Source organism: Apodemus sylvaticus, chromosome 12, assembly GCF_947179515.1.
Source record: "Apodemus sylvaticus chromosome 12, mApoSyl1.1, whole genome shotgun sequence".
NCBI lineage: Eukaryota > Metazoa > Chordata > Mammalia > Rodentia > Muridae > Apodemus > Apodemus sylvaticus.
Genome location: NC_067483.1, coordinates 72,760,152 through 72,786,509, shown reverse-complemented (window position 1 = coordinate 72,786,509; position 26,358 = coordinate 72,760,152). Strand labels below are relative to the sequence as shown.

Here is a 26,358-nt window from a genome sequence, read left to right as displayed (position 1 = left end):
GTCTTCCAGACCCCACAGCAGGCGCTCAAAGCCCAGACTTCATGTTCTAGCTCGAAGAGCAAGAGGAGTCCAAGCCAACAAACCCCACCCACTCGCCCCCATCTGCCGACAAGCCCCACCCACTCGCCCCCATCTGCCTCAGCTGTGGCACCCTCTTCGTACCCTCGGCTCAGTAGTCAGCACTTAGGACTGCCCTAATCAGTCAAACAACACACAGACTCGAGGGCCAGAGCATGCAGGTGGCTCTTCCCATGCTCACTGGGCACACCCTCAAAAGTGTACAGATGCTAGCTCACCCACCAGTCGTGTTCAGTTTGTCCCCATCTCTTAAATTACAGATTCAGAGGACATCAACGATCAGAGCTGGAATTATCTTGGAGGCTAGTTGTTCCACTTGTCACACCTTTCTTTTCTCCAAATGGCCTAGTGACTGGACAGGATGCCCCAGATGATGTGCAAAGACCAAGCTGGGTCAAGAACCAGGCTAGGACAGGTCCAGTGCCCTTTCTACCGTGTGCCAGCCCCAAACTTGCAATGGAAGTCACAATTGCCTCTGGAAAGTGAAGCCAGCTTTGTTTGCCAGCCACTCAAGCATCTCCTATATCTCCTGTATGAGGGATTTCCCTGCAAATTCCCCCCAGCTGAGCATGACCTCACAGTCCTAGTCTTAGTGATATGCCCTAATCTCCTGGTTTTATTATTCTGGAAATGAAATGCCTGATATTTGCCCTTGTCTTTTATAGTGGTTTCTCCCTTCTTTTCAAAGAATAAAAATAAATCTGTCAACAAGGAAGTGGGTAGGGTGGCCACATCTTGGGTGGCATGTGGGCTGTTTCAATTGACCAGCAGCAGGTGCTACCAAAGGCCAAGTCCTAACTAGGGCAGTAGATATGGGGTGTCTATGTAGGGTGCTCTGCTCCTGGGTGCTCTCTTTGCATTTAGTCTAGCACTTGTGGTCCCACGCTGCCTGGATCAACCACCCAGAGCCCCCAGATGGTCTGACAGTGCTAAGGGGAGCTGTGTTGTCCCTTCGAGGTGCACTCAGTAGGGATTGCCTCTAGAGGCCTCACTGGGACGGGGGGGGGGGGGGGGAGGCAGCTAGACCAGCTAGACACCGTGAAGACAAGATCCACCTGGTGGCTTCCCTTTCACATCCACTGTCGCTAGTCCTCCTGAAACCCCAGTCACATCTCCATCTGCTTCTAACGTGTGCTTGGGAAGCCTTGTTCCATGCCAGGGGCCCGGAAGCAGCTCACATGTGCCTTTCCAGCAGTCAACTGAAGTCAGAGACTGGAGACAGTGCTTTCAATCCTCTTGGCTGCATACCAGATGTTTCCTTCCCAGTGTCTGGCCCTCTCTGAGTGGTGACACGGTCCAGGGTCTTGGCACACGCACCAGTACCAGTAGCTCTGCTGCGGCCCCGGTCCCCTCTGAAGCCTTCATCTCTGTTCTGCAGCTAAGACATTCCCTTCTTTGATGCTCTGTAGCTGCAGCCTCTGATTCACAAGAGTCCTGCTGCCCCGGCGGCCCCCAAAGTTCGCCCCCGGGACAGTCCGTGCTGTGAACAAGACCCCTGGCAGAGCCTCCTCCCCAAATAAGTTGATTTTGGCTTCGGTCTCAATGGCTTTAGCCAAGCTGGCTGCGTAACTGTCCAAGGACTTGTGTGCCTCAGCCTTCACGTGAAGAATGGAGTTCTTGGCAGCCTCTGTGGGAGAAGGCAGAAAGGAAGGTTAGCAGAAAGGGATATGGCCTCTGCTGGCTCGCTACTCCAGGGAGAGGAGACAAGTGGAGATTACAGGTATGGATTTTGACATCAGAGTCCCCAGGCTAAAATCTTGGACTTCACAATTTACTACCTGAGAAATGGCAGACATTTTCTAGTTTAGTTTCTTTGTCTATGAAGAGAAGAAATCTCTTACTTCACATGGTTACTGGAACGAATGAATGAGTAAACTAGAATTTTCTTCTTGCAGCTCCTGGGAACAGCTCAGCCTTTAAGCTTGCGCAGACTCAAATGCCATGCCTCCTCTCCGTTTCCCTCAGAGCCTCCCTTACTGTAGAAAGCCCCGTCAGCAATCGCACCATCCTTTGAAGGATTAGGAGCCCTGACTCTACACTGAATGGAAAAGAGGAACGGAGGTGGCTCCTGAAGACCGTGCAGCGCGTCACGGACCTTACTGCCTCAGCTCTGGGGATATCTGGGGGACCTTCTGCCCTTAGGTTTTCCGGAGAGCAGGCAGTTTGCGCCCCACTCTCCAGGAAGGAAGTGGAGACCTTAGCAGCACCATCTTGCTCCCTACACAGCATAGCTGTCATCCCCTACTCTAGCCCCGTGCTCTCAGCACGCGACCAGCAGAGGGCGCTTCCGGCCCACCAGGATGACACAGAGGGGCAGGATGGGATCTGCATGAGAGGTCTGGGGAGGAGCTGGACTCACTGTCCTGTAGAAGGTAGTGTAACTTCTCAAGGCTGCGGCTGGCTGGCTCTGTGTCGAATCTGCTTTCCCAGAAGAGTAGGTGCTTAGTTACCATCCTCTCTGAGCAACCTTACCACCCCTCCCCTCACTCTGCAGGGGAGTGGGGTAGGGCAGCCGGAGATCAATAGGAGATCAATGACAATGACGGGCCTGTATGTATTTGCATACTCAGCCTTTACACCTTAAAGTCTCTGCGCCCCCCCCCCCCCCCGCCCCCGAGACTCATGGCTCAAACCAGTGACTATTCTTGATCGATCAGCTACTTGGCCTCCCAGCAACCGGGCCATATTTCCACTGTCCATCAGAGGGGATGGGCTGAGAGGCAGGTTCAGATTTATAACTGCACACCATCCAGCCATAAAGTAGAGCTACTGCTCAGGCCGACTGGAGGAGCGTGGAAACCATTTTATCCAATCAGGCTAGTTCCTGAGAAAAATGCAAATTTTCTTGAGTTCTCTCTCCGTCTCTCTGCCTCTGTCTCTGTGTGTATCTGTGTCTGTGTGTCTATCTGTATGTGTGTCTGTGTGTAACTGTGTATGTCCCTGTGTGTGTCTTGTGTGTTATGTGTGCCTGTGTTGTGTGTGTGTTCATGGTATCTGCTGTTTGTGTGTGTGTCTATGTATGAGTTTGTATATGTGCACATGTGTATGTGTATATGTGACTGTATGTGTCTGTGTGTATGTATGTCTGAGTGTGTGTATGTATGTGCCTGTGTGTCTGTGTGTCTGTGTGTTTGAGTGTGTGTGTGACTGTGTGTCTCTGTGTGTATGTAACTGTGTGTGTATATGTGACTGTGCATGTATGTGTCGGTGTGTATATATGTTTATGCAACTGTGTGTATTTGTATGTATATGCCTGTTTGTATGTCTGTGTATCTATGTATGTATCTGTGTCTGTATGTCTGTGCTGTGTATATTCATGGTATCTGCTGTGAGTGTGTCTATGTGTTTGTGTATGTATACTGTATATATGTGTGTGACTGTGTGTGTATGAGTGTGTGTATATATATGTGACTGTGTGTGTTTGTATGTATGTGTGTGACTGTGTGTATATGAGTGTGTATGTATATATATGTGTGTGTGTGTGTGTGTGTGTGTGTGTCTACAGCTGCATTTGTCCAACCTTAGATGCTGGTTGCTGGGAGTCAGATGCCTCAGAGTTCAAGGCTCCAGCGTCCCTAGCGGGGCTGCAGTGATGGGAGGGAGGCAGAGGTGAAGAAGCCTTGGCGAGTTCTGTGGTAGGATGAGGCTAGGATCCCCTCCTTGCCCACGTGTCTACTGAGGCACTGCCACAAACCAACCTTTGATCTGTTCCACTTCGTCCTCGAATGTCACGGAGCTCCTCCTCTTGGGTGGGCAAGTGCAGTACTGGGGAGCGTTGTCGTCAGAAGGGCTGTCTTCCAGCAGCATCACATCCGTCCCTGGGGCAGGAGGAAGAGGAGCATGTGTCTACAGACCCCAAGGCCTCCTCTTCCCTCTCTCGTACCTCCCAGCCCTACAATCCCACAAGCAAGTCCAGCTGACTGTCCTGAAGCAGACGCCTTACAAACAGTGTGTGTAAGTGTCATCCTTCCCGGGGGTTCACAGACAGGGGAGAAGTTGCCACAGCATCGGCTGACCAGACAATCTCTAACGCACTAGAGGACAGCCCCTGAGGATCAACACCCAAGAGGGAGTCCTCTCCGCACCGACCGCCTCTGCCTTGGCTTGTGTTTCCTGTTACCTTAGGGAACCCTTGGTAGGACTTGTGGCTGGCACCTAGGTGAGGCTATCAGTCAGAAAATCCTGTCTTCCCTGAGCATGCCCGTTCCTCTGGTAGCCCAGAGTGCTGCATATTGTGTGGTATCTCAGGAACCATGGGCAATGTGGCTCCTTCAACCTGTGTCCCTCTTCTGTGGTTGGAGGGAAAGGCGGGCCTCTGTCACTCCCTGGGTGGCTTCCCTACAATCAGCCAGTAGAACTCCGGTCAATGCCATCTGTCCTGGCCAGAGGCAGGGCTTGGTTCTGATTTCACTAACAGCTATCTCTCCTACCCCAGAGATGACATTTCCAAAGCCCCCAGTGAGGACTGGAAAGAAGGCTCAGCTCTTAAAGGCTCACAGTCAAAAGGACAAAAGTTCCCAGGGCTGTGGAAACAGAAGCGCCTGGAGTTCACTGCTGCTCGCCGCTTGTTTGGTGAGTTGTTACAGCTCCCTCGGTGACCAGAGCTGATGCTCGTGTACCAGCTCCAGGCGTGGCCAGGTGCCTCACCAACACAAATCTGTGAATTAGGTAAAGAGAGTTTCCTGTCTCTGACCATGTTGCCCCTACCCAGGTCCACTCAGCAAACATAGGATCCGGCCACCATGGCTCCCCATGAGCACAAGGAGCAGGCCCTAACACTAGAGCCAGTTGCAGGAAGGAAGCTGAGAAACTAAGTGGGTGGAGTCCAGGGCCTGAGCAGGCAATGAGAACATAATTAGTGTAAAACCATAGGGTTTTCATAATTTAACTTCTGGAAGGCTTTCTAGTACTTTCAACCTCATTATCGCACCATGTGGTGGGGAGAGGAGCCAATGGGCCCATTTAATAGAGGAGAAAACAGAGGCACGGGGAAGCTGAAAGACTGGAAACCACAATAGGAAACTTAGCTCCTGCCCCTGACCCCTCCTCCACAATCCTCCCTCCACAGTCCTCCCTCCACAGTCCTCCCTCCACAGTCCTCCACATGACCAGCCTCCCAGCTGCCGGCCGTTAACACAGCCAACTTTCGCAAGCAAGAGGTTTTCAGAGTCCGAGCATTACCTGAATCCTGAGAGTAACTGAAGCCCGTGTCACCAGTGCTGCTGCTGTGTCCCAGGGACTGTCCGCCCGCCATGAGCGCCGTGAGGTGTGGGGACAGGCCCAGGTCTGAAAAGCAAAGTTGCCATTGGTAGAGTAAACACAGGCTGTTCAGGCGGGCACGTGCTTCGTGCCAGGCAGCTGACTTCCCAGTTTCTGGTCCCCACAGACCTACCAGCTCCTTTTTGAATTCTGTCTCTTGCAAAGCCCACTCCCGATCCACAGGAAGACAGATATCCCTGGGTGCTTTCCCCTGATTTTGAGCCTTGCTTCTTTACCACAAGGGAACCTTCCTGACTGTGTCAGACACCAAGACAAGTGAGGAGAAAAATGTAACTTCCACAAATAGTTAAAAAGCCTTCCCAAAAGTGGAGTTTGGAGAAGGTGCAAAGATAAAGACATCCGTCATCTGATGGGCCTTTGTCTGTGCCATCCTATCGCAGAAAGCTAAAGACAGACACAGAGCGACCTGGGAAAGAGAACTGAGGCTCGTGAGGGCCTGGAAAGAGCCTTATTCTCACCAAGGGCTGCTAAGGCTTCGGAACTGCAGGTCCAGGAGACTGCCCAGAGGTAGGCTCCACAGACCCTGTCAGAGCAGCTGGACCCCGCCCCGGCGCTTCCTGTCTCTGCCTTAGCATCCCTTTCCAGGGTGGGCAGAGGGAGCGAAGCAGTGACTGTGGCACTGAGAGGCTACGTAAGAACTCTCCTCTGGAAACCCAGTCAGGAAAGATGTGTGGGCGCTGAGAGCCTGTGAGATGGCTCAACTGGACCACCCCACGACAAGGAAGCCTGCTGGCCACACCTCACCAGAGGCTTCCCGGCTAAACAGATGACAGGGACCACTACACAGCTAAGCAAAGTCCCTAACATGACAGACATAGGAGAAAATGAGGTTCTGGGGAAAGTTCTGAGGAGACAACAAAGATCTTAAAGGAAAGTCATTAATTAAGTTCAAAAAAATAAATCTGTGAAGAGCTGGAGGGTTATTGAAAAAATGTGAAGATAAAAATCTTTAATAAGAGCTATTCTATGTATAGTATCTGGGGAGAAAAAAAAACCTCTCAGAAACTACAAACAAGCCTAACAGATTTAAGGGCCACTGTGGTTGAATGTGCCCAGGAAAAGTCCCTCTGCTGGGGACTTAATCCCCAAGGCAACAGTGTGGAAAGGTGGGGCCTAAAGAATGATGGACTAACACCGTTATCCCAGAAGGGGACAGTTACCTCAAGAATGGCCGTGAGGCTTGGGAGGTGGCCCAGAAGTTAAGAGCACTTGCTACTGTTGGAGAAAGTCTAGGTTTGGTTCCGGTATACACACACGGCGGCTCAACATCTTCTGAAATACAGTATAAATCACTGTTCACTATACACCACCCAGTCTCCATCACTTTGAAACAGTGATAGAAATCGGACTAAGATGGTGGCCTACCAGAGAGAACACTATTCTCCTGCAATATACTCTACGATAGGAGAACGAGTCCTCTTTAATTAAATCCTGGTATTTCCGAGAGTTCAAGGTGGTAGAACATACTAGATACTCTTCCCTGTCTTCCTGAGAACAAGGAGGGAATGGTGGGGTAGGGTGATGACCGGGACAGCCGCCTTCCCTCAGTGGGGGCAGGGTGATACCCAGCGCAGCCGCCTTCTCTCAGAACCATTCACATAAGCAGCCATCTGTTAGCTTGGGGTTGGGTACAGGGCTGAAACTAGACAAGACCCCAAAGTCTCCCTGCTTATGCCTTCTGACACATCGGCCTCTGAACATGGCTGTGTTCAGCACAGGGCCTGATTCAACAAGTGGAGCCTCTCGGGGCCAGCGCTTGCCAACTGGGATGGTGGCAGCCACAATGTGTTTGGACTCCAGCTCTGAGGCTGCAGCAGAAAGCCAAGAACTCGTGTTTTGGCATCCTCTAGTGAGAGCAGTCCTTTGAGCCAGACCACTGTGGCTCAGCTGTGAGGCATTTCCCTCCAAAGAGAGGCACAGCTACTCTAAGATTCCACAGACCACCACCGGTTCCCACGGGAGTGGGGCACATCTAACCCTTCCAATGGAAGCGCACAGAAGGCTAGACCCAGGGACGAGGCCTGTGCCTCAAGAACACGCACCAGAAGACACCTGTGCATTTTAGAGGCTGAAGAGCAGGGTGGGATTCTGAGGTGCAGCGGGAATTGAGCTGACACAAGACCTCATGATGTGGCCAGGAGAGAGGTTTAGAAAGGGAAAGGGGGGAAACTCAAAGGCCTCAGCACTATCCCCATCCCAGACCTCCCAGGAAGACTGCGACTCGCTTTCCTGAGTGACTTGACAGATGGGACCCTCTTTCCTTGGAAATAACTGGAGAGCTAGCTCTGCCCTCGGTCACGTGACTTCCACGTCTGAGACACAGGGGCTCTGAGCCCTGTATCCTGGCCCTGTATCCTGCTGTCTTTTCTTTCCTCCCTCTGCCGGAGCCTCTCTCTGTTTCAGGTGTGTGTTACAGTTTAATATTAATTCAGTACTCAGCCCACCAACTGCACTAGGGACCAACCTCCACTCCATGACTCCCCACCACCTTGAGGTGGGACTCCCTAGTCACCTATAGGTGTCCTGGAGATCTCTATTCCTACAGAACGCCCACCCACTGTGGAAATCTGCTAAGGGGACCTCACAAGCAAAAGGGCTTGGTGGCTCAGTGACAGCTGGTGTCCCACAGAACTTTAGTCTGAGATGAACAGACTAAGAAAAGTAAAATCCAGTGATTATGAGTGAATTAGGCTCTGCATGACGTCACTGCTGTTGTGTGCTTGAGATGTTCCGGGCATGTGTGGCATTCTGTCTCTGCATGTCTCAGGAACAATAATAATTCTGCCTACTGACTTAAGTGCCAGATGCTTCTCATATGCTGCACAAATGAAGACATACAAAATCATGGCAGGACCTCCATCTTGTCGGCCATCTTTGGTATTCATCTTTTGGTGAATACTGGGGCATTTGCCTTCCCAAGGTGGGGGAGCAAGTTTGACAGCAGGCTAATGGCAAGGGAGGTGATCTGGGCTCAGGAATCGGCTGCATTTCAAAGTCCTGTGTGCAGAGGGCAATTCTGTGAACCTGGCTGAGACAGAGGACTTCCCACAGAGCTTCAGGGTTGCCCCTCTGAAGGAAGAGGATCAGGAAGGGAGTGAGTACTCCTGAGTCCTGGCTTGGACAGCCATGACTGTATATCTGAGTCATATTCTGCCTTGCTCCCCAGCCCCTAAGGTATAATGTGGCCGACTGACAGCCTCCAATCAAGACCCTCAGAGAGGAGCCTTCCCACTCTGAGCTCTGGAGAAGCCAAGGATTCAGAACCCATCAGCCCACAAGGCTGTTTTTTCCTGAATGAGCCTCAGACCACCAATGGCTTTGGGTTTGCCAACCCAACCACAACTGGTGCTTTCCGCCGCTCCCACATCTTGCTAGTCCCTTCCAGGACAATCACAAACCGTTCACATAGTAACTCGTGGCCCCGACCTAGAACCTTCCTTTTGTTCTCTCTACCCTTTCCTTTATCATCCTCCACCCTGGTTGTTTTCCTTCTTTCTTAGTTTCAGTGGAATTGAAAGCATCTGTTAAGTTTTTTGCCAAGAAGATAAGTTATTATAAAATCTTAGCCAATAAGTTCACCAACAAACTGGAGCCAAGCACTGAGTGTCCCTTCCGGCTCACAAGTCACACTTGGGGACATGAGCTTGTAAATGTCAAGGGGTGGGCACTTCCGACTAATAGAGACATGAAGATAGTGTCCCTTCCTGTGCTCAAAAGAAAATCTACCACATCTCCTATCCAGGCACAGTCTCCACCAGTCCACAAAACAAATCAGTGAACAGATGTTTGCCACAGGCACACACACAGGGCAATCCTGTCATCTCTGGCCCTGAGTGTTCATAGGCTAAAAGGGTCATGTCTTTTGCCCTCTTGAGGGGGAAGGTAGAGGATCTCTCTTTCCTGAGAAGAGAAACTAAATCTGGCAAAAAGTAAGAGCTATAGGCTGAAGGAGGTGCACTTGAAATCTCCTTCCAATAGCTTAGCTGGGTGATGTCTTCTTCAGTGTGGTGCTAAAATCCCAACCATGCTCTCTCTAGAGCGACGCAACCACACCTGCAGTGAGGAAAATGCACTGAGGCAGGCTAGAATCAGGGGAAGGAAGCTCAAGGAAAACTAGGATATTTCCAGTCTCAAAGCATCTCCTCCAGCACACATGTTAATTACAGTGGAAGCGGCAGTGAAGGCAGAAGGCTGACAGACCACACCCGAAGCAAGAGGTCAAGGTAAGTCAACCAGCAATAAGATATGCTGACTCGTGGACCCCTAACCGAACACATGAACAGGGTCCCACCAGTCCTGCAGCATTCTCAAAATACCCCATCTCATTCCGAGCACCAGATTTACAAAAGGCCTGACCAACCCTTTATAGAGGCATGCATGCGTGTGCGTATGTGACACGAGTGTGCCCCACCAGATAGAGTAATCCTGAGCACAGGACAATGGCACACTGAAAGAAGGCTGTGGTTTGGCACTGGTACACTCCCCTGTGCACACACCCACATATAAAAGATTACCAGGACTGTCAGAAGAAACCACTAACTTAGAGGGGAAGCTCAAGGTGACAAGATCTGGGAGGAGGAACAGATGGAATAAACCAGCGAGGTTTGGAAGGAGCATCTAAGGGAGGCAACACTGAAGGAAACTGTTTACCAAAGGAGAAGGCAGCTGGGCCCAAGGCTCGGATTCCTCCTTCGGCAGTAAACCAGTGGCTAACCCCTCTAGACCATGAGGCCCTGGCTACAGTTCCAGAAAATCTGCTTCCAAATCACAAGGTCCCCGGTCCCATGGACCCGCACCAGGGCCTGTTCTGACCTCCTCCTCAGCATGCTCCTTCTGCAGCTAAGAGGTGGAAAGCTGTTTGGAAGTCACTGGGCTGTTCAGGTGTGGCTCTGCCCAACAGGAATTCTGGGCCTTGAGCCTTGAGACCATAGTCACCCTGAAACTGCTGTGATGTCGGGCCCTTAGCAACTGGGAAGGACCCAGGTGACATCTGCCTGGGGCGTGAGGGTCTTTTTCCCAATTACCTGTGATCCTGTTAGAAATGCTAAAGAGTCTGGAGGTCCTCTGTCGCTGCACAAAGGGTTCCCGGTAGTAACGGTCCCCAAAGCACATGCCCAGGAGCTCCTTGCGGACAGTCTTGTTCCAGAGTCCATAGATGAGAGGATGACAGATGGCACTGGTGAAGGACAGCCATGTGGCCCAAGTCTCCAGGGTTGGGGAGACATAGTTCTTCCCCCAGAGTGCCTCTGAAGTAATGACAACCATGTAGGGGCCCCAGGTGACCATGAAGGCTCCAATGACGACCAGGATGGTGATGAGGGCTTTGCACTGGTTAGCTGAGTAGACCACTCCCTGAAGGGCATTCCTCCTACTGCCGGAGGAGGAAGTGGAGGTACTAGAATTCTTCCTCCCACTCCTCTGGGCGTCCTCCTCCACAGTGACCACCGTGCCACAGTGCACCTTTCGGGCCTTGACCCTGGCCACCCGGAAGATGAAACCGTAGCATACTAGCATGATGATAAAGGGGAACAGGGCACACCAGATCTGCCAGAAGACGGTGTAGCCAGGTTCCCGGTGCCACGCGGCCACACACATCCACTTGAACTCATCAAACTCCACCGATGACCAGCCAAAAAGGGGCGGCAGACAGCCAATGAGAGAGTGAAGCCAGATGTAGGCGAGCGCCATCACGGCGCGGTTCCCTGTGATCTTCATGGGGTACACCATCGGGTACAGGACGGCGTAATAGCTAGAAGAGAAGATAGGGAGGAGAAAGACGCATTACATGGGAGTAGAGTGCCCTACTTTCCTGGGTGGGACGCTTGTACTTCTCCCAACTAACCCATTGTGCCCTGAAGGCTTCCATGAGAGACATAGTCACGCAGCTCTCTCCAGATAAACAACAGGCTATGTCATGTCACACAACTGGACACTAGCAAGGGCACGTGGTCCTGTATATAGGTCAGCACGTCAGAGCCCACTTGTATTTAGGAATTTGGCTATCCTCTTCAGGCATTCTCCTGCTTTCTATTGCTGTGATAAACACCAGGACCAAACAAACCAACTTGAAGAGGAAAGGGTTTGCTTGGCTTCCACATCACTATGGTCACCTGAAAAACTGATTAATAGAGTTGTCTCCAAGATGAACTTAGCTAAATGTTGACAGTGTAGTAAAATGTCTGGCTTATGTCAGTTGGGTGTCACATGACAGTAAAATCAGGACCAATGCGGTTGCTTTCTGTACTGCCTTTAAAAAACCATTTAGACAGGGTCTCTTTATTTATTATGTAGCTCTGGCTGTCCTGGATCTCGCTAGGTGGACCAGGATGGCCTTGAACTCACAGCAATCCACCTGCCTCTGCCTCTCCCGAGTGCTGAGAGCGTGCCTCCATGTCCAGCTTCATGATCTTTAATTATTGTAGCCGTTCCCTTTCCTCTCCTTCCCAACCCTGCCCTGTCTCCCTCTGCTTCATATACATCACATAAAGATGGAACTCACCTACTCAATGTATGGTTTTAACCTATGCTACTATCTAATAATAGAAAAATAGATAGCACCTGCCATTAACATATCTAAAGATACTTTCTTTTGATTTTTGGTTTTAGATTATTTTATCTTACGTATGTGAATATTTTGTCTGGAGATTATATATACTTATATTCACCACATGTGTGCCTGAAGCCTGAGGAGGTCAGAAGAGGGGGTGAAGGAAGTCAGAAGGAGGGGTCGGAGCCCCTGGAACTGGAGCTACAGAGAGTCGTGAGCTGCCATGTGGGTGCTGGGAATCGAACCTGGGTCCTCTGCAGGACCATCAAGTACGCTTAGCCATTGAGCCATCATCTCTCCAGCCCTAAATTATTTTTAATAATAGTTTTGTCATAAAGATCTGGTCAAGCTACTATGAATTCATCTTGTTTTGATGGGGGTAGATGAACTATTTCTTCAAGACAACTAAGTCTGCCTTGTAATGACGAGTCACCAAGACCTTTTTCAAAAGATGTGCTATGGAGTAGCCGGAGAGAGTGCTCAGTGGTTAAGGACACTGGTCATTCTTGCAAACGGCCTGTGTTGCAAATGGTCTGTGGCGCTCAACTGGTGGCTCACAACTATCCATAACTCCAGTTTCAGGAGATCCAGTGCCCTCTTTTGACCTCAGCAGCCACGATACACACGCACAACACACACACATACATGGAGGCAAAACATACTTATAAAATAAACAAATCTAATAAAAAACATATAAAAGTGCACTTCTGGAAGAAACACACTGAAAACATTCAGTGGACTGTCCCTGGCTGGCTCCACTGTGAGTTACCTCTGCTTTCACTCTTTTGGTTTATGTCCTTTTCACTACATGTGGAGAAGCTGATTGGTTCATCTGACCAATTCATCCTACATTCTCTATAGAGCCATGGGGAAAACAAGCATCCAGCCTTGGAGTCCAGCATCGCTGTGCTCAGGGCAGCCCGTCCAACCCAAATAGCCATGTTCCCAAGAGTCTGGAGTCTTGTGTCAGCCTGTGATGACATCTCCGACGAGCCCGCTCTGTATTGTTCCTAGCACCCCTCCCCCATTAAGATCCTTCCTAATTTCCAGGAAATCACATAGATCTTGACTTTATTCTCAGTGTTCAAGAAGTCCAGTGCTTGTGGATGACAATTCAAACATATTATGATTGAAAGCTACACCCGCCAGCACAGCACAGCGCAGGACTCTGAGAATCCGAGGTGCAGCTGATCAGCGCAGGCCCCGGTGTCTGTCCTCTCGGTCCCAGTTATAGCTCGGGAGGGAGTAACACAGGCCACAAAAGTGCTGGGCTTCTACAAATGTCTGTTCCCTCGGCTGCATGCCTTCCCGATGCTCCCCCCAACCATCTCCTGACCCATCTCCAGAGAACAAGAGAACAAAAGGGGCTTTTATATGGGATCCACCAGTCAAGATGGGGCAGAGACCAAAGCTAGACACACGGCAGAGAGGAACAGCTGAGTCTAAAGCTGGGACTCAGCCCCTACTCTGACATTTCACTCTCTTATAAAGTTACAGTCAAGCACCACTTAACAAAAGGAAAAATTCTGAGCACTGTCATGTAGTGATTTTGTTATGCAGAAGATATTACAGGGTGTTGGTGTAAACCTTAGATGTCAGACATTCTGCACAGCTACTATGTGGTACGTGCCAAACACACAATCTGCCACCCACAGGAACATCATATGAGGCACTTGACTATACATAACATATAGATAGATAGAATAAGAAGGGCTCTGGCTAAGCCGGGGCAGTGGTGGTGCATGTCTTTAATCCCAGCACTTGGGAGGCAGAGACAGGCAGATTTCTGAGTTCGAGGCCAGCCTGGTCTACAAAGTGAGTTCCAGGACAGCCAGGGCTACACAGAGAAATCCTGTCTCAAAAAAACAAAACAAAACAGAAGAAGAAGAAGAAGAAGAAGAAGAAGAAGAAGAAGAAGAAGAAGAAGAAGAAGAAGAAGAAGAAGAAGAAGAAGAAGAAGAAGAAGAAGAAGAAGAACCTTCTAGTGCCCTTCCCAGGAACGAGACCTTCTGAAGCTGGTAGACCAGAGATCCCTAGTTCCCTCATTCCCAAACCCTGCCGCTCTCCAAGTCTGACGCAAAACTCACCGATCGATGGCGATGACCCCAAGGGTGAGCATGCTGGCAGAGCTGATGAGCAGGTAGAGGAGGGCGGAGAAGTTGCACCAGACCACGCCGAAGATCCATTCCCTCCGGATGGAGCTCGTCACCACGAATGGCAGCACCAGCACGGACAACAGGAAGTTGGACAAGGTCAGGCTGAAGACGAACTTGTTGCTGAGGGTGAGGAGGTAGGACTTCTTGTACAAGGTGACTACAATGACCAGGTTGCCCAGGCAGACGAGGACAGTGATGACGATGATGGCGATGAGCTCAGACACGGCACCCCCTTCCCCACCCTCGGCGGCAGTGACGTTGCTCAGCTCCTTCCTGTAGCTGAGGGAGGAGTTGAGGCTCATGGTCAGTGCACCTCGGGATGTGGCGAGCAGAGCAGAGCATGCTGGACAGCTGCAGAAAGAAGGCAGGACCAGAGGTTGGAAAGACTCATCGGGTCACATCGCTTACACTTTATGAGAGAGAGCTGAGGCTTAGCAGGGCCCTTATGTGCCTCACGCTGGCCACCTGTTTGGAATCTCCTGGGCAGTCTTCCCCACGAAACCTCTACAACGTGTTTCCTGTGCCGCCTGCTGACTGGAATTGCCTACCACCGTACCCATCTCACTCCCTGTGGTACCTTAGCTTTGGGATGTCTCCCAAAGACACGTCAGCACTCAGCTGGGCACCATGAAGGGCGCTGGGGAGCAGCAGTTAGGATGTGAGGCCTGATGGGAGATTTTGGTTCATTGAAGGATTATGGAGTTCTGCCTTTTCCTCTTCCGCGGTTTTGATTACTGATGGCTGTGAAGTAGGTAGTTCTCCTTAGCCGTACATTCCACTGTGATGTGTAGCTTGCCACAGGCCCCTGTCAACCAACCCCATGTGGACTAAAACCTCCAAAACCCCTGTCCTTAAAATTTTCTCATGTAGTACTAGGCATCAAATCCAGCATCCTGCATATACCAGCAAGCACTCTACCACTGAGCTATACAGCCCAAATCTGTGCTTTAAACAAGAAAGCAGAGGCACAGGTGGCTTGTCGTAAGTGTACTCTGTGGAACATTTTGTAGACTGCTGCTCTGGACTCTTGCGCCTTGGGCTGGATTTTCAACTGGTAAAACTGTCGTCATAAAGGAGCTCATGAGGGCCTCGGGCTACCTTGAATTATAGAATCAAAAGTTACACTTTAACCCCATCCCATCTGACTTGTGGGCACATGGATTTTGACCATAAGGTTATCCCAATAGCAATTCTGAGTTTCTGAACAAGGTTAATCAATGAGGGTTAATACCAAAACAGGGTGGTTGCTCTCATTAGGTACGATGGAGGTAAGGGAGCAAGTAGGAATCGTGGATGGAGACAGGAAGATGCCATCTTGGCCCACACAGACTTCACTATTAGGTGTGGTCCCTGCTCTCAGGAAACTGGCTCAAGATCTTGGCTAAAATTCAAGGTTGAAACATTTTAAGCATAAAATATGTAGACTAATGTTTCTCCAGAACTTTTCATCTACTTTAATCAGCCAAAAAAAAAAAAAAAATCCCACAGATTGCTTTCCCCACCTGCTCTCTGCGTCCATGAACAGAAAACACCAGAAAGGGAAGGCAGCTTCCCTGTGAAACAGACACGGTCCCTGGTGACTAAATTATTCCCCCCCTCCACACACACACACAGCATCAAGATGATCCCAAAACCCTCTGAGAGGACCCGCCACCTCTCTATCCAGGCACCTTTGCCACAGCGGCCAGAGTGAAAAAGCAGCCTTTCTCTTCACAGAAACCCTAGAACCAGCTGGCAAGCTCCACTTCAGGGGACTCAACCTCAGCCAGGATGCCTGGAGCAGCACTAACACAAGCCCCTCGTCCCGGACATCCCCCCTCCGCCCCCTCCTCGTCCTCCTCCTTGTCCTCCTCCTCCTCGTCCTCCTCCTCTTCTTTCTCCAACTCTCCAGGTCTCAATCATTAGTCTCCATGATGTCCAGAGCCTTTATTAAGACAGAGCCCCTTTTGCACTGACTCACAGACCTGTATTGAATGCACCATTCTGTATATGGTCCTCAGTTTTCTCCTGCATCGGGACCAGTGTCTTTCCAATATTCCCTCTAAGAAAGCATTATCTTGTAGCAATGATATCATCCCGTTAGGCTTATGTAAGTGTGTGGTCAACTAACATGCAAAGTTTGTAGCACAGGAAATGCTGTGAAGGCAGATGTCCCAGTCTTGAACATACGGAATTAATGTTTCTAAAGCTAAGTACAAACATTATTTCTACCAAAGTTTGCATTGTGCATGTCAGCCCATATTTCCAAGCTGCTAAAATATTCTGAATCTTGATCTGGTTATGTAATGTCTTGGTTCCCCCAGTTTTGGGGAGTCACAAAAATGCTTTGTGTGTGCACTGACTACAGGTAAGAATCGTTGTAAGGCTCTTTCTGGTTTTCACCTTTAGTTACCAAGTTCTGGATTTTGTTGCCTCCAGGTAAATTACTAGTTGGCATCTCAAAAAAAAAAAAAAAAAAAAAAAAAAAAAAAAAAAAGCTTTCACATAAGCTTATCATTCTTGAGTTACAATGGCTGTAACATGATGGTTAAAAAAAAACCAGACTAGGTACCAGGCGTGGTGGCAAACACCTTAAACCCAGCACTCGGGAGGCAGAAGCAGACAGATCTCCACTAGTTCAAGACCAGCCTGGTCTACAGAGTGAGTGACAGGCCAGTCATAACTTCATAGTGATGCCTGTTTCAAAAAGGAAGAAAAGTGCACAGATGGAGAAGTAAATAAAAAACCAGAAAACATACATTTTAAAACAACAAATACTACAATATTAGAAGTTTAAAAAAAAAAAAAGCCAGGTGTGGTGGTGCATACCTGTAATCCCAGCACTTAGGAGGCAGAGACACGCGGATTTCTGAGTTCGAGGCCAGCCTGGGTCTACAGAGTGAGTTCCAGGACAGCCAGGGCTATACAGAGAAACCAAAAAAAAAAAAAAAAGTTTAAAAAAAAATAATCAGGGGAAATGAAAGCATCCAACAGGAGCTTGTCTTTGATTTGAGCTGACAACTGTATATATTAACAGAGTACAGAGAAACCCTGTCTTGAAAAAAAAAAAACAGTACATGTTTACACGTTATGGAATACATAAATAAAACTAATTAACATTTTTAACACCTCACATCCTTTTCCTTCCTTGGGGGAACATTTAAAATCTGCTCTGAGCAGTTCTGAAATATACATTACCTTGCTATAATCGCCACGTTGCATAACAAGTCCCAAAAACGTATTTCTCACCAAGTGGAGTTAATGGACATCTTTAATCCCAGCACTTGGGAGGCAGAGGCAGGATAATCTCTGAAAGTTTGAAGCTAGCCTGGTCTACATAGAAAGTTCCAAGGTTTCCAGAGCTCCATGGTAGGATCATCTTTAATTCTTTTCCTGCTGGCTAACAGGACATGGAAGCCATTAAGGATGTGATTGACGTGAGAAACACCACAAATGAGTTCGTCCTCAGGCAGAGAGCTTGGTTACATGTTCCTAGCACCTGGTCAAGCTCCCACTACACGGTGGGTAACTAGATTGGTGAATGACCTTAATACTTTGTGAGAGAGGTAATATCATAAAGGCAGCTTCTGAGAAAACGAGATGGGATGCAAGGTTTCCAGCCTGGGAGACGAGACCAGGAGAGTCTGCACTGGTCCAGTTAGCAGGCCCCCAAGTGACTGCAGAATGAAGGAGTTGTGGCAAGGGTCCTTGAGGTCTCCTGGTACATACATCCCTTCCCAGGAGGGAGACAAGGCATATGCATCAAAGAGGTGGCCACCCAGGGAAATCCAGTCCTAGTCTCTACCAGTAGTGCAGCGTGGGCAAGTGCACGCCTTGGCAGATCCTGCTCCGCTGGGTCTTTAGAGAACAGGGATTTGGAAGGCCCCAGCCAGCCATCACAAGCTTGCTGGCTGATAGCCAGCTCTCCCGGGGGCCTGACAAGCCAGGGCCCATTGAATAGAAGCAAATTCCATTGTGACTCACACTGGCTCTCCCGAGTACCCTCTGCTGCCAGGCACAAAGGTGTTTCTGTGAACTTGCACACTGCTTCTCTAACTCACACAGCTAGACAGGGCCACGAGTGGGTACGAATGTACTATCAGCCAACTGTCCCAGAAAGAGCTAAACTCCCAGCTACATACTTTTACCTTTAAGGCCACAGATCCAAGGGTGTCTGGCTGTCCCTCTTTGGGAACTGCTTTCCGTCCAGTCATCTATTTCCAAAGACAGTAAACCACATGAGTCTTAGACAACTGGCTGCAGCCTCAAGTGATCCAAAGCCAAGGTTTGTCACTCAAGGCGGCGATCAGTAGCCATTCTTGATGAAAACACGGGGCAGTGCTGGAGAGCACAGATCTGCTGAACCGCACAGACCAGTGTGTGTGATGATTCCCGTTAAACACTCCGAGGCCCGAGCCACGAGGACAGAAGGACCAGACCACAGTTGCAGCTTCTGTCTTCAGTGGCTGTAAGTTTGGATATTGTGTGATCCTGCGTCACACGCTTCGGCAGAATCCTGATTATCACTACTCTCGCTGCATTTCCGACTCCATTATTGCTGCCTGAGACTGTGAGGATGGCAGTGGCTCAAGAGCTGAGACCACGCCGGGCGGTGGTGGCGCACGCCTGTAATCCCAGCACTCTGGGAGGCAGAGGCAGGCGGATTTCTGAGTTCGAGGCCAGCCTGGTCTACAGAGTGAGTTCCAGGACAGCCAGGGCTACACAGAGAAACCCTGTCTCGAAAAAACCAAATCCAAAAAACAAAAAACAAATAAACAAACAAACAAACAAAGAGCTGAGACCACAAACAGACTCTGACACCAGACTAGCGGGATTAGAGGAAACCTACCTAGCCTCTCTTCTACTCCAGTTCTGAGACTGAAGGTAAACCCACTGACTTCCGCTTCCCTGCCTGTAGGATGGCTTCCGAATCCCACACAGAGGACTCGTGAGGATGGAATTCAGTTGTGTCCAGCTCCTAACACAGCATCTGGCACAAGCCTGCCTTTGCCACAATAGTTTAACTTTAGTTTACTTTGGAAGCTGCTTTTCCTTTATTTTCTCATTGGAGCAAATCCAACATCACCTCCGGCTGCAAAGCCAGTCGTTTATCTAGGGTGACGCTATTCACAGCCGCTGGCCTGGGGAATGGTCACAGAGCCCCAGGCTCAGGACGCTGTTCACAGCCGCTGGCCTGGGGGATGGTCACAGAGCCCCAGGCTCAGGACGCTGTTCACAGGACGCTGTTCACAGCCGCTGGCCTGGGGAATGGTCACGGAACCCCAGGCTCAGGACGCTGTTCACAGCCGCTGGCCTGGGGGATGGTCACAGAGCCCCAGGCTCAGGACGCTGTTCACAGGACGCTGTTCACAGCCGCTGGCCTGGGGAATGGTCACGGAACCCCAGGCTCAGGACGCTGTTCACAGCCGCTGGCCTGGGGAATGGTCACAGAGCCCCAGGCTCAGGACGCTGTTCACAGCCGCTGGCCTGGGGAATGGTCACGGAACCCCAGGCTCAGGACGCTGTTCACAGCCGCTGACCTGGGGAATGGTCACGGAGCCCCAGGCTCAGGACGCTGTTCACAGCCGCTGGCCTGGGGAATGGTCACGGAACCCCAGGCTCAGGACGCTGTTCACAGCCGCTGGCCTGGGGAATGGTCACGGAGCCCCAGGCTCAGGACGCTGTTCACAGCCGCTGGCCTGGGGGATGGTCACGGAACCCCAGGCTCAGGACGCTGTTCACAGCCGCTGGCCTGGGGAATGGTCACAGAGCCCCAGGCTCAGGACGCTGTTCACAGCCGCTGGCCTGGGGGATGGTCACGGAACCCCAGGCTCAGGACGCTGTTCACAGCCGCTGGCCTGGGGGATGGTCACGGAACCCCAGGCTCAGGACGCTGTTCACAGCCGCTGGCCTGGGGGATGGTCACGGAACCCCAGGCTCAGGACGCTGTTCACAGCCGCTGGCCTGGGGGATGGTCACGGAACCCCAGGCTCAGGACACAGCCACTGGCCTGGGGGATGGTCACAGAGCCCCAGGCCCAGGACGCTGTTCACAGCCGCTGGCCTGGGGGATGGTCACAGAGCCCCAGGCTCAGGACACAGCCGCTGGCCTGGGGGATGGTCACAGAACCCCAGGCTCAGGACTTTGGCTGAAAGTGTTAGAGGACCCGTCAACCACAGGCTGGCAAAACAAAAACATAGCTTTGCATCAGCTGTGACACTACATAGGAAAGGCTAACCAGGAAAACAGCCGAGAGAGAGAGAGAGAGAGAGAGAGAGAGAGAGAGAGAGAGAGAGAGAGAGAGAGAGAGAGAGAGGTGTGGTGCGCTGGGGAGAGAAAGGATCAAGATGCAGGTTAACCCATTCACAGATGCTCATGGAAGACCCTGTGAGTCTAAAAATCTTGTTTTTCTCAGTTACATACTCAGATTGTCCCCACCCCTACTTATGCTAATTCCTTAAGGATCTGTCACTTGAAACTCCATCCTGACTAATTTCCCAACACATTATGATCTGCATTCAACTTGTCAATATTCTGCCTCTTCGCCAAGTTTATGCCAACTCCTCAGACACGACTCTGCTACTTAGCTGCCTTCTCGAAACTTCCTTATCCTTCCCTTTCTGGATTCACAAATTGTTCTTGCATCAAAGTGTAGGTTCACCTCCAAAGCGGGCTGTCCTGTGTCACACAGTCCGCATACACCGTGAGACAAAGGGAACTTCCTCTGCTGGTTGGTGTTTTGTCAGCTTGACACAGGCTGGATTCATGTGAGAAAGGACAATCTCAACTGAGGAACAGTCTTCACCAGGTCGGCCCGTGGGAAAGTCTACACAGCATTTTCCTGATTAGTGATTGATGTGGGAGGGCCTAGCCCACTGGAGGTGGGGCCACCCTAGGCAGATGGCCCTGGATAACATAAGGAAGCAGGGAGCTGTGGAGAGCCAGCCAGTGAGCAGTGTTAGTCCATGGCCTCTGCTTCAGTCCCTGTCTCCAGGTTCCCGCCCTGCTTGGGTTTCTGCCCTGCTTGGGTTTCTGCCCTGGCTTCCCTCCGTGATGGACTGTTAATGCCCCAAGTAGTCACACCATTTTTATCACAGCGATAGAAACCTTAAAACACCTTCCTTCTTCCATGACACATCTTATAATAGGCCTGCCAGTGGACAGCCAGAGAGCCTGCAGACAATAGATGGGCACCAGAAAGATGTAGGAGGCAGAACCCCTAAGAGTTCTCTAACGAGGGACCACTAGAGCAGGCAAGGCTGGGGCTCTCTGCTCCAGAGTTCAGCTGTCTGTCCTGGAAGAAAACTTTTTTCTGATAACGTCGGGTGCCCCCTGAGTGAGGGTATGGCCCGTCTCCTCCTCCTCCTCCTCCTCCTCCTCCTCCTCCTCCTCCTCCTCCTCCTCCTCCTCCTCCTCCTCTTCCTCCTCTTCCTCCTCACCTTCCTAGAGCTAGTCTCTCCCTCTGAGATGGGACCTTCCCCTTCCCCTCCACCCCATACATCCCACAACCCATTTCAGGAATCACTGACCAGCCTGAAAAGCTAGGAGGGTCACAGATACCTTCATTTAAGGAAATGAACTTCAAACAAACATATGAGCTGCTCAGATATGCACCCCCAGGTGAAAATACTCCAAAGCATCACTTCAGACAAGCGCCAGTGAGGCCAACACGCCATTCTGATCGTGCTCCCAGAGGATCGTCCTCTGTGCACCTCGAAGCACCTTCTTCACATTAATCACAGTAGCAGGGAGTAGGTGGAGTCAGGGAGAGGGTTCTAATAATCATCTTGTTTGTGCTTCAGGTAACTGAAAGGAGGAGTTGAACCCCCACTCCAATCTCACCCACAAACAAGGCCACACAGCTCGACAGGAGGCAGAGTAGAATCACAAGGTCCCTGGTCTTCACGTCTATGTGGCTAAAGGGCTCTCTCTCCCTGGTCCCGTCAGACTCTGGTAGTCACATGAAAGTCAATCTACAGGTGGCAGGTACAGGAAAATAGCCTCGGTTATGCTGGGAATGATGTGCACCCCGACTGGCCATCCTAGAGTTGGCTATAGTGTTTAGGGCTTGGCTTTGCTCCCCGACTGTGACCCACGAAGCTAGTTGTGTGCTTCTTCAGAACCTCTTGATGTGTGAATTAGGTCTGTGCTCTGATCTGTTTGGAAAAACACATCAAGGGAAGAAAAAGCAGCCAGCGGGGAACCCCACATGACCTTCTGGCCGCTTCCTGAATTCTTAGTTTGCTAGGCAGAAACACCACCGGCCCCTCTGCAGCACCCTTCGGCACTGCAGCAGCAAGTCTGTGGTCCAGGCTTCTTCGCTAGTCTCTGCCACTGTGCGTGAGACACAGGCCTGTCTAATATCTGTCCAGATTCATGCCTCTTGACTTGTTAACCTGTCTGGGCATCAGTTTCTATCTGTAAAACAGAGGCAAAAGGATTGCCTGTTCCAGAGCTTGTCAATGAGTCAATATTTGTACAGTTCCTAAAATAGTGCCTGGGTCCATGTAAGTGTCCATTAAAGAAAACAGGAACCTGGCTGAGGAAGTTACGTGTAAGCTAAGTAAGCTTAGCTCTACAACCTGGCTTTGTGGCCATGACTGATCTTTAACCATCCACTCACCATAACACATGCGGTTCTACATGGTCTAGTCATACATCTCACCCGCCTACTCACTGTTGCCCAGACCCAGCCCTCTCCAGCAGCTGGGCTACACTGGGCTACACACTGCCTACCTTCAGTCTACTTTTGTTATGCCTACAGCTGCTTGGAATCTTCTCCATTTGTGGAATGAATGAATAAAGAATCCTAATAACTTCGTTGTATGAGAAGAAACAAACTAATAAATGAGAGAGGACTGAGGGTTTGGGATAATATGAAAAATACATGACTCTGGATTTGATAGGGTGCCGGAGACAAGCACTTTCTCTCTCTCTCTCTCTCTCTCTCTCTCTCTCTCTCTCTCTCTCTCTCATACACACACACAGAGAGAGAGAGAGAGAGAGAGAGAGAGAGAGAGATTAGATTTCCTGAAAAATTTTAAACTGTATGCATCCAAAGATGCTCACTTTTTACTCGACAGAATGAAAAATCTTCCCACAGAAGTAGAGATAAGCATGCATCTGATAGGGGATTGATATTCAGAATACATAACAGTTACCTGAAACACCAAGAACAAAAATACAAAAAAAAAAAAAAACCCAACTGGGAAACAGGCAAAAGACTTGAACAGTGTTTCCACAAAGAAAGCAGCAGCCACCAACAAATGCTGAGCCTCACTCCTGAGTCAGAGCAACACAGAGGTCCTTCCACTTGTTAACAAGACGGAGAAACAAAACGGAGAAAGCGAGTGCTGGTGAGGATGAGGAAAACTGCATCTCCCTAGGCATGGTGATGCCCACCATCAATCCTAGCACTGGGAAGGCAAAAGCCAAGAAACCTGAGTTCAAAGCAGGACTGGTCTACGTATTGAGTCCCAGACAATCTAGGATTACACAATGACACTCTGTCTCCAAATAACAATGTCCATGATGACAATGACAACGACTACACGATGATGAATTTTTAAAAATAAAAACATGCCTTGCAGACTACTGGAGAAGGGTGTGGAATGTAATATCACTGTGGAAAACAGTTGCTGGAAGACTTAGTGCAGAGAATTACTGTCTAAACCAGCCATCTCAGTGTTGGGCACGTATGCGAAAGAGCTGAGAGCAAGACCTGTAAGATGGCTTCACGGGTAACGACACTGTATTACAGATGTGCAACCTGAGCTCTGCTCCGGGAACCCACGTCAAGGCGGAAGGAGAAAACTGACCCCACGACGTTGTCCTCTGAGCTCCACACATGGTGCACACTACTAATGGTGATGCTAAGAACTGAAAGCAGTCTCTAAGATATTTCACAACAGCCTTTGTGAACAGTCATGCTCTCAACAGCTAAGTCACAGAAGTGATCCAGGCGCCCGCTAACATATTACTAGGTAAGGAAAATATTACATGTCGGGGCTGGAGAGACAGCTTAGCATTTAAGAGTACTGCTTCCTCTTTTGGTGGTCCTAAGTTCAATTCCCAGCAACCTCTTCTGGCATGTGGGTGTGCATGTAGGTACAGCACTCGTATACATAAAATAAATAAATAAATCTTTTTTAAAAATATTGTGTTACAGGGCTGGAGAGATGGCTCAGCTGGTAAGAACACCGACTGCTCTTCCAAAGGTCATGAGTTCAAATCCCAGCATTCACATGGTGGCTCACAACCATCCGCAAAGAGATTTGTCTGAAGACAGCTACAGTGTACTTACATATAATAAATAAATAAATATTAAAAAAAAGAAAAAATATTGTGTTACAATGTTACGTACAATACAATATTGTATGTTTCAGGCTCAAAACAAGGAAGGATGCTCTAACATTTGCTATACAGCAGAGGAAGCTGAGGACACTGTAAGGCAGGCCAGTCACAGGAGTCAGTTATTTTGTAATTACACTTATACAATGTATACAGAGGAATTAGAATCATGAAGATAGTCTGGTACATGATAGGGCAGGAGATAGAAACTTCAAGGCCAGCCTGGGCTACAAGGAAGACTCTGTCTCTAATAAAGGAAAAAAAAATCATGAAGACAGAAAGCAGAATGGCAGTTGCCAGTATCCAGGAAGACAGGGAGGGGGCACCAGCTAGCATTCAATGGGTACAGGTTTCACTTTTGCAAGATGCTGAGTTCTACAGGATGATGGTGGTAATTGTTACACAATATTATGACTGTAGCTGCTACCACAGGACTGTATTTAGAAACGACCAATATGGTAAATTTTATGCCATGTGTATTTGTGTATTTCACCCCAATAAAAATTTCTTTAAGGACCTGTCCATCTTCACCTTAACTTGGTTGTCACCTTAACTTGTTTGTTTCATGAGGAGAGTCATAAAAGCATAAATGAAGGAAGGACGGAAGGGAGGGAGGAAGGAAGGAAGGAAGGAAGGAAGGAAGGAAGGAAGGAAGGAAGGACAGAAGGAAGGAAGGAAGGAAGGAAGGAAGGAAGGAAGGAAGGAAGGACAGAAGGAAGGAAGGAAGGAAGGAAGGAAGGAAGGACAGAAGGAAGGAAGGAAGGAAGGAAGGAAGGAAGGAAGGAAGGAAGGGAGCAAGCGAGCAAGCTTGGGGCTGGAACACGGCTCAGTTCAGAATGGCTGGCTTGGGTGAAGCTGAGATATAATATATATATGAATTTGTGACATTGGATTCAACAATGATGTCATGGGCAGGATGCCATAGTCCACAATGAGAGAGAAAGCCAGAGATGGGCACTTGGGCGCTCCCTCCACCCCACCCCATAATACCAGCTCCAGGGATCTGACACCTTCTCAGCGACCTTGAGTCTATGAATGAAATCATAAAATAACTTGTACCCTAGAAGCTGGGTAAGTGACAAAGTAAGGCAGAACTCAACATCGGGTTGGAAATCTGTTTGCTGTTTCTGTTGTTTATGTCTTGTTGTAAAGTCTGAGGAACATTCAGTCCCAGGCAAAGCTAGGCTCCCAGAAGCAAATTATTAGTGGAGTTTTTAAAAGGGCAACTGGCCTCTCTCTCTGGTCTGGCTAACAACAGTCATGGCTGCCTTCAGATTGCCCAGGTTTATCGATTAGCATCATTCCCAGAGGGTCAGGAAAGACTGTCTCAGCCTCCCTTAGACCCACAAACAAGCAGGGGGAAGGTGTAAAGAGGGCAACTCATTCTGGAGAGTCTCAGGGAAAGAGACGGCTTCAGCCACTCAGTTCCAAGCTGCCCACCAGGCAAGCATCCTTCTCCTACTGGAAACTCCAGCCTGGACCGTGTGGTTCCTCTGAAAGGAAGAAGGGCAGGATGAGGCCCAGACCCCAGAACTGGAACGCCAGCAAAGTTCACAGACAAAACCAGGTCAGACCAGGTCAGAGCTGTCTAAGGCTCCCACGTCTACCTGATGCTGTGGCCACAAGTGGTCCTGATGAGTCAACAGACAGCTGGACCAAGATCTGCTCAGAAGCCCCAGCATGGACGGAGAGACACCAGTGACACCCCCACAGGCTGCAGACTCCTGCAGCCACTCAACTGCTGGCCACTAACCATCTCAAGTCTCCTGTCACAGGCAGGAACCCCCCACCCAGTTCATCTCAATACCATGCAACACCCATACACCCCGTGGTCATGAATTCCAACACCTAATTACCTGACAGAATCAAGACTCTTTTTTTTTTTTAAGATTTATTTATTTATCTATCTATCTATTTATTTATTTATTATACACTGTAGCTATCTTCAGACATTCCAGAAGAGGGAGT

At 49.7% G+C, this 26,358-nt stretch overlaps 1 protein-coding gene across 1 annotated transcript in view; it reads right to left on the bottom strand.

The window, feature by feature from the left end:
* Nucleotides 1-1,096: 1,096 nt before the first annotated feature.
* The window catches only part of Gpr161 (G protein-coupled receptor 161), a 38,344-nt gene continuing 13,082 nt past the window's right edge, over nucleotides 1,097-26,358 (bottom strand). Inside the window, exons 2-6 of the mRNA XM_052201041.1 lie at nucleotides 13,993-14,412; nucleotides 10,383-11,107; nucleotides 5,260-5,364; nucleotides 3,777-3,896; nucleotides 1,097-1,705 (exon numbers count right to left, since the gene is read on the bottom strand). Of these exons, the coding sequence (XP_052057001.1) occupies nucleotides 1,440-1,705; nucleotides 3,777-3,896; nucleotides 5,260-5,364; nucleotides 10,383-11,107; nucleotides 13,993-14,363 (1,587 nt within the window). The 5' untranslated portion in view covers nucleotides 14,364-14,412 and the 3' untranslated portion in view covers nucleotides 1,097-1,439. The remainder of the gene's footprint in view (nucleotides 1,706-3,776; nucleotides 3,897-5,259; nucleotides 5,365-10,382; nucleotides 11,108-13,992; nucleotides 14,413-26,358) is intronic.